The sequence below is a fragment of the Polypterus senegalus genome, chromosome 10 (genome assembly GCF_016835505.1).
Source record: "Polypterus senegalus isolate Bchr_013 chromosome 10, ASM1683550v1, whole genome shotgun sequence".
NCBI lineage: Eukaryota > Metazoa > Chordata > Cladistia > Polypteriformes > Polypteridae > Polypterus > Polypterus senegalus.
The window spans coordinates 22120507-22127897 of record NC_053163.1 but is presented as its reverse complement, the minus strand read 5'-3'; the positions used below and the strand labels follow the sequence as shown (position 1 = coordinate 22127897).

The 7391-nt window shown below is 40.3% G+C and overlaps 1 protein-coding gene and 1 non-coding gene across 5 annotated transcripts in view; one reads left to right on the top strand and one right to left on the bottom strand.

The window, feature by feature from the left end:
- Positions 1–3950: 3950 nt before the first annotated feature.
- LOC120536921 (lethal(3)malignant brain tumor-like protein 2) overlaps positions 3951–7391 on the top strand; it is a 79955-nt gene continuing 76514 nt past the window's right edge. For 2 of the 4 annotated variants that reach the window (XM_039765496.1, XM_039765495.1), the window contains exon 1: positions 3951–4385. In XM_039765496.1, the coding sequence (XP_039621430.1) occupies positions 4074–4385 (312 nt within the window). In that variant the 5' untranslated portion in view covers positions 3951–4073. Of the gene's footprint in view, positions 4386–4566; positions 4618–4639; positions 6361–7391 lie in introns of those variants that run through there. The other 2 variants (XM_039765498.1, XM_039765497.1) reach the window with 2 other exon arrangements.
- trnaq-cug lies at positions 5063–5134 on the bottom strand. The gene has a single exon. It is a non-coding gene; the product is annotated as a tRNA-Gln (tRNA).

The following is a 7391-nucleotide window of genomic DNA, read 5'->3' as shown; positions in this document are numbered from 1 at the left end:
CAAACATGGAGGAGGAAGTGTGTTGGTCTGGGGTTCTTTTTCTGGAGGCAGAGTTGGTGACTTTCACAGAGTGACTGGCTTTCAGAATAAAAGGTTTACCACAGTTTGGCTCTTATTTCAGCTAATGGTGGCCACTTTGGGTCATAAATTTGAATGAAATTATGTTCACTACATGGTTCCTTGTCTATTTTTATTTGCCATTATTTATTTGTTCTATGCCTTTATTTCATGAAACATTAAACAGTGTGCATTTCCACGCAAACTGAAAAAACGGAGGTGTTCTAAAACATTTGAACAGTAGTATAATTCTCAGAAACCTTCATACTGTATCATTAAAGAGTAAAATAGCAATTATACAGTCATATGAAAAAGTTTGGGAACCTCTCTTAATTCTTTGGATTTTTGTTTATCATTGGCTGAGCTTTCAAAGTAGCAACTTCCTTTTAATATCTGACATGCCTTATGGAGACAGTAGTATTTCAGCAGTGACATTAAGTTTATTAGATTAACAGAAAATATGCAATATGCATCATAACAAAATTAGACAGGTGCGTAAATTTGGGCACCCCAACAGAGATATGACATCAATACTTAGTTGAGCCTCCTTTTGCTCCTTTGAGCCTCTAGACACTGTCCTCCTGTAGCCTTTGATGAGTGTCTGGATTCTGGATGGAGGTATTTTTCACCATTCTTCATATAAAATCTCTCCAGTTCAGTTAAATTTGATGGCTGCCAAGCATGAACAGCCTGCTTCAAATCATCCCATAGATTTTCAATGATATTCAAGTCAGGGGGCTGTGATGGCCATTCCAGAACATTGTTCTTCTCCCTCTGCATCAATGCCTTTATAGATTTCGAACTGTGTTTTGGGTCATTGTCTTGTTGGAATATCCAACCCTTGCATAACTTCAACTTTGTGGCTGATGCTTGAACATTATCCTGAAGAATTTGTTGATATTGGGTTAAATTCATCCGACCCTCGACTTTAACGAGGGCCCCAGTCCCTGAACTAGCCACACAGCCCCAAATCAGCAAAATTACAAGGGGACCCAAATTTTTGCACAGCCAGTTTTTCTCATTTGATTTAATTTCATACAACTAAATACTGCTTCACTAAAAATCTTTGTTCAGAAAACACCGCAGTACTCTGACGTTCCTAGGAAATGATAGACATACCACTGTTATCTTTGTTTTTGAAAGTAAAAGTTATTATGCAGGCTGAGAGGGGTTCCCAAACTTTTTCATATGGCTGTACTTAAAAAATCCTTATGTTATACTAAGGATCATAAAGTTGGCTTGGGGCGGGCGCCATTTACAGCTTTGCCTAGGAAAACAACTCACACTGTTCCAGGGCGGTGCTGAGGTGACACACGTTGCACTGCTGCATTCGGGTCTCAAACCGGGTTTAGAAATTAACGCGACGCATGCGCGAGTTGCAGTACCAGCAAAAAATTCGGCGGGCGCAGTGTGCTAAAAGTTGGAACGTGACGCCAGAGTCTCCGTTTACTATATACAAGTGACAGAAAGCCGCTTTGAGGATTCTACAGAATCATTGTGCCTGCTTCGGTGTTTGATGAATGGTTCAATGTGGTGACGCAAAATGCCGACTACACACATATTGCCGATCGTAATGACACGATACATTTTAAAAGTCTCGCATACCGTCTTCTGTGCCGTTTTTTTTTTTTTTTTTTGCAACTTCACAACAGCAACATAATGCACAGCGCTATATTTAAGCCACAGAGAAGAAAAAATAAGGACATGGTGAAAACGTGTATTTTGTGATTAAAGTGGAAATTTCGGCTTTAATGTCGAAATGGCCACTTTAACCTCCTAGTTTACTTTATTATTAAAGCAGACCGTCGTAAATGTCATTCCAGTTTTTAATCGCTAGGAGCTTCTTGGACCTGACAGCAGCGGCAAGCAGCAATAGGTCACCACACAGAACACATTAAATGTATGATATTCCAACTTATTCCAAATTTAGAATCTTTTGATGTATACTTGATATCACTTTCATGATGAACTGCAATAAAGTATGTATGTTACATTTTACAGATACATTGTTAATTACACACATGGAGGTGACACGCTGGCAGAGCGGTAGCACTGCTGTCTCGCAGGGAGTCACGTCACTGGTATTCCCTGCTTGGAGTTTACGTGTCTTTCTGCTGGGTTTCCACACTGTGCCAAGGTTTCCTTCCAAAGACATGCAGATTTGGGGATTTGGTGCCGCTAAAATGTCTCCAGTGTAAATATATTTGTGTGCTTGTATTCACCTTGCGATACCCCGTCCAGGGATTGTTTCTGACTCGTGCCCAATACTTGCTGGAATGGACACATCCCTGGATTGATGGATTTGATCATTAAACACCCTTTTCAGAGATATTACGGTAAGGTGTCATCAGAATTTAATGAGTGTTCCAGGCAATTCACAACACAGTGAAGACGTAAAGTACGCGCGCAAGTATAAACAGTCAAACACTAGCGTAGCAGGCTCGTCCGCTGCGGCCATGGGTCGCGTCCCCGGCCATATGTGGTGGGTGCGGCGACTCGCTCTAAAATCAGCGCATGCTCCCAACCTCTTTCTCTCTCAAGCAGAAACACCACAGCTACTCCTTTGCATCCTGAATCTCACAAAACGTTTTCACTATAGCTTTCTTCTCTGCAGAGTAAATTGATTGTATGTAACAGAGGATAACCTTAAAGTTACATTTTAAAATACACTAAGGCCATGATTTATTTCATAAATTAAATGTATTTGTATATTGCACACTGTTAAAAAAGTAAGATGTTAAAAAAACCAAACGGCAAAGTTAACTATTAATATAAGACGATAGTCGTCACTAAATTACCAAGTCTAGAGCTCCCCTTTCTACAGAGACACCATTGAAGGCGTTTTGACCAGCTGTATCTCTGTCTTCCTTTGGAGCTGCACTTGTCTCTCTCTCTGTCTCTGCAGTGCCCTATAATGGATAGTGTACCTGCGCTGAAAAGATCAATGGAACCTTTCTGTCTTTCATTAAATACGTATTTATCAAGCATGGTATGTGCAAACCCTACAGCATTATGAAAGACCACTCCCCTACTTCCCAGCATTTATCTGTCCAATTTACACCTGGCAGGTTCTTTAGCATCCGAACCAGCTTCTGCCCCTTTGCTGTCTGGACTCTGATTTCTGTGCTGCCCCTGTCCTCTCACATATGCTCCTGGTAGTTTATTTATATGCAGTGAATCTATTACTACTGTTGTTTTTATGTATTGATAGTATAGTACTGTTTTGTTCTTTACTTGTCTTGCACATGTTCTGTATTATATGTACTGCATATGTTGCTTAGCGGTCCTGGGGATCGTTATTTCGTGGCACTTGATGCTGTAATTCTGTGTATGGATGGTATGATAATAAAGTCACTTGACTAGACATTAAATACTGAAAATGATGCGTTTCTTCCAAAACGTCAATACGCCTGCAATCAGAATTACTATGCTATTCGCAGATAAACGTTGACGATTCAAGCAGAATATCACAATGCTTTAACAAATTATCGAAATATATTCTTTAATGCAAAACGTTCTAAAAAAAGGAAAACCATACAGTGCTGATATATATTTTAAGAATTACGTATAGTACAGTAAAAAGTGCAGCATAGAATATGTCTATATTGGCAGCAACGAGAGTCTGGATCACTATCTTGCATCACAAACGAAGACATTCTCGATAACTCAAAAAAAGTAAATAAAAAAAAAAACAGCAGAATGCAAATTTAAATGTCAGGGGCTTTAAAAGTTCAACCTTTACTGTGAAATTTTTTTTGCGCAAGCCCCTTTTACTCCACCCACCAGCTGCATTTACCGCGCGAGACTACCCGCACCAGGCATTCTTGAACGCACGGGGCGGGCCGACTTCTCAATCCTCCAATCATAGAGTCTACTTTTCCGCTCCCGAACCAATGACGTCAGCGATTCGCTCGCTGAGTACATTTGCAACAAAGCGCCGATAACGCCTGCGTTTTCTCATTTTTCTTTAAATACTTTTATTGACGTATTTTTTTGTTTTACTGCCTCATGCAACCATGCCCAAGTGCATCGCCCCGGGATGCCGAAACACATCGGAAAACACTGTGGGGGTCAGCTTCTTCCGACTGCCCTTGCAGAACGAGGCCCTTCTGCGCCAGTGGTGCGATAATCTAGACATAGTATCGCCTTTGCATCCAGGACGACGGGTCTGCTCTACGCATTTTACTCCGGATTGCATCCAGTCCAACCTGTGGGCCCGGTACATGGGGACCAAGTCTAAACGCAGACTGATTATTGGTTCCGTACCAACCATACCCTTTCCCGAATCGAACCAGAGACGGGTGGCAGAACCGCAGCCAAAACCAAAGGTACGGCCCGCTACGACCGGAAGAAGGGCGCAGAACTGTTGTATAGAGTCAAAAGTGGGAGCGGGAAAGCTGGGTGATTTTAAGGGTGGTGCACTGTACACGAGATGGGTTGTGCCTCAGTGTGTTAAGCGGAAATGAGTCCATTTGTGGGCGTGCCATGTGAGTCGCTTGTTATATGGCATGGATCGATGGCTAACAGATCGGAAAATAAAACGTTTTAATTCTCGTAATGGTGAGGGAGGAACATATCCCTGTACCAAACCGCGGGGTAACAAATTGACCGCAACCGATCTTCGTGATGCCTTTGCTGTTGTTTAATTTGTATGTAACAGTTTGTATTTAAAACCACGTGTTCACTTTTTATGTGCGTTAACCTGCATTATTTGGCTGCCTTAACCTATTATAATCGGCACAGAATGTGATCCGTTCATTTCAGTCTTTATTACATGGTTTTTAAAAGTGATATTGAGTAAAAAGGTTTCATAGGAGTTACGCTAGCGTGAGGTGGCGGTATATTGGTAAGCACGTCGTCGAGATGTTTACTCAAGTATGGCAATTAGAATTATGCTTTTTTTTTTTTTGCAAGCGTTCAACGAGTGTAATGCGTACGTCGCCGAATGGAAAAAATGGCTTACCGGGCACAATGTTAACTTTTTCTTAAATCTGCGAAAAGTGTTAGGTTCCACCGAGATTTGAACTCGGATCGCTGGATTCAGAGTCCAGAGTGCTAACCATTACACCATGGAACCATATAGTGAAAACGGCTTGCGGTCTTGTTGTTGAATGTTGTATAACTAGTGTATATAGTATACTGTTTTTTCTATTGGGTATTCTCAAACTGTGAGTCCACCGGGTGTCGTGGAACGAGTTGCTTAATTTGCAAATTGTAGGAGCCGCAAGGAGTAATCTTGGTGGATGTGAGCACCTCGAGCCACTGGAATATTAGAACAAAATGTCCTTTAATCGTCTTTGTCAAGTCTTTCCTCTGTGTGGTCCCCTGACTGTGTTGTGGGGGAAAGCGCCTTTTAGTTTTTCCAGGGAGATTTAAGTCTCAATACTAAAGTTAATCGATGTGTTATTTACATTAGAAAGTGCACAAAGGCTGATACCACTCCTAAAGAATTAGTATTATAAATTTGTTTTTCTTTACTTTTAATGTATTGGAACTGGAGTGGGGACCGGAGGGATCTTAGTTTTGGCTTGGGGGGCCTTGCGATAAAAAATAATAATCGAGTAGCGCCGCTATAGGTAATTAAATAGGGTTACATAATCATAGTTTGTAATTTTACATACAAAGATTTTATATAATACACGGGATTGAACGTAACACATTACATTGCACCGACTCTACAAATGAATGCATGCCATAGATAATTAAAATTGTTGTATAATTATGGGATGTTTTTATTTTACCGTAAGCTTATGTATAATATACTGATCGGGCTTAACACGTTTAATTGCACCGACTTTCATTAAATGATGTACTGCATGTGCATACAATGTGAATGAAGACCGACTCTCCTTTGTACTAGAGTAGCAAAGTATCGTCAGGATGCGGCAGATGATCCAGTCAGAATGCAAAGCTTTATAATGAATAGTTTAGATGTCTTTTATACGCAAGCTTAATTTTTAAGATGAATTCAAATAAATGTAGTCAAATTATATTACGCCACCTTTGAGTCATTTGTAATTTAAACAGCATTGTTTATCTCATTCATGACATCGCCTAGTAATTGACACGTTTGTGGTCACCAGTAGCTTCAAAGGCTTAAACCTCTGATATATTGTCTAATCCGTATAAGATCCACCTCCAGCAACTAATCGATTATACACATGTATGAATGTGTCCAAAGACCCTCAAATTCAGTTTTCCGGTATAATCCGGATTATATCAGATTTTAGAAACGCCCCTGGCGTTCATCCTGTGATGGAATGTCGTCTCGTGCTTGCGCGGATTGGCTCCAGCTTCCCCTGGGTAAGTGGGTTACAAGATGGACGGATGGGTACGTTTGTTTAACGTTAAGGCTATTTTAATAACAGTGGATTACTGTAATTTGTCAAATTGCTTTTTGTTTTGATATTTTTATATAACACCTACACACACAATCTCCTTACAATATCTCCAGTTGGGCACTAGACCAGGTAAGTAACGAAAGCCTTAAAACTAACGTGTCTTTGCTGTAGTAAAGCACACAAAAAGCAAAACATGTCAATTGTGTTTTAGAGTTACATTAACAATAATACAAGTGAGACATTAATAATATTAGTGAACATTGTTTCTAACATTCTCGTTCGCAAATGAATACACGCTTTCGGGCAGGTTGTTTGAAATATCAATTAAGGTTAAAATGGTGCATGGATGCGAGTACCCCGAGTGTACAAATAAAATGAGAAAAATGTCCAAATGCAGTTTCTGTCATCGCGAAACGTTGAAACTATTGCAGGTAGTGATGGGGTTAGGCGTGAATACTCCACCTGAAGAACTTTGCAATGTTGATTTACGAGTATGTAGTTCACACTTTGCCGAAGATGCCTACTCGAAACCCAAGAGAAAAAGAAAACGTGTTTCTGACCTCTCTTTCCAAGAGTCAACTGCAGGGCCAGATGCCCAAATGAGTACATGCCCCTCAGGCGAAGGTGGAGGTAATGTAAGACAGGATAACGGCGGATTGTTGACAAGTAAGATAGACAGAGACGAGCTGCAGCTACAGTGGTGCTTGAAAGTTTGTGAACCCTTTAGTATTTTCTATATTTCTGCATAAATTTGACCTAAAACATCATCAGATTTTCACTCCTAAAAGTAGATAAAGAGAAACCAGTTAAACAAATGAGACAAAAATATTATACTTGGTCATTTATTTATAAAGGAAAATGATCGAATGTTACATATTTGTGAGTGGCAAAAGTATGTGAACCTTTGCTTTCAGTATCTGGTGTGACTCCCCTTTGCAGCAATAACTGTAACTAAATGTTTCTGGTAACTGTTGATCATTCCTGCACACCGCC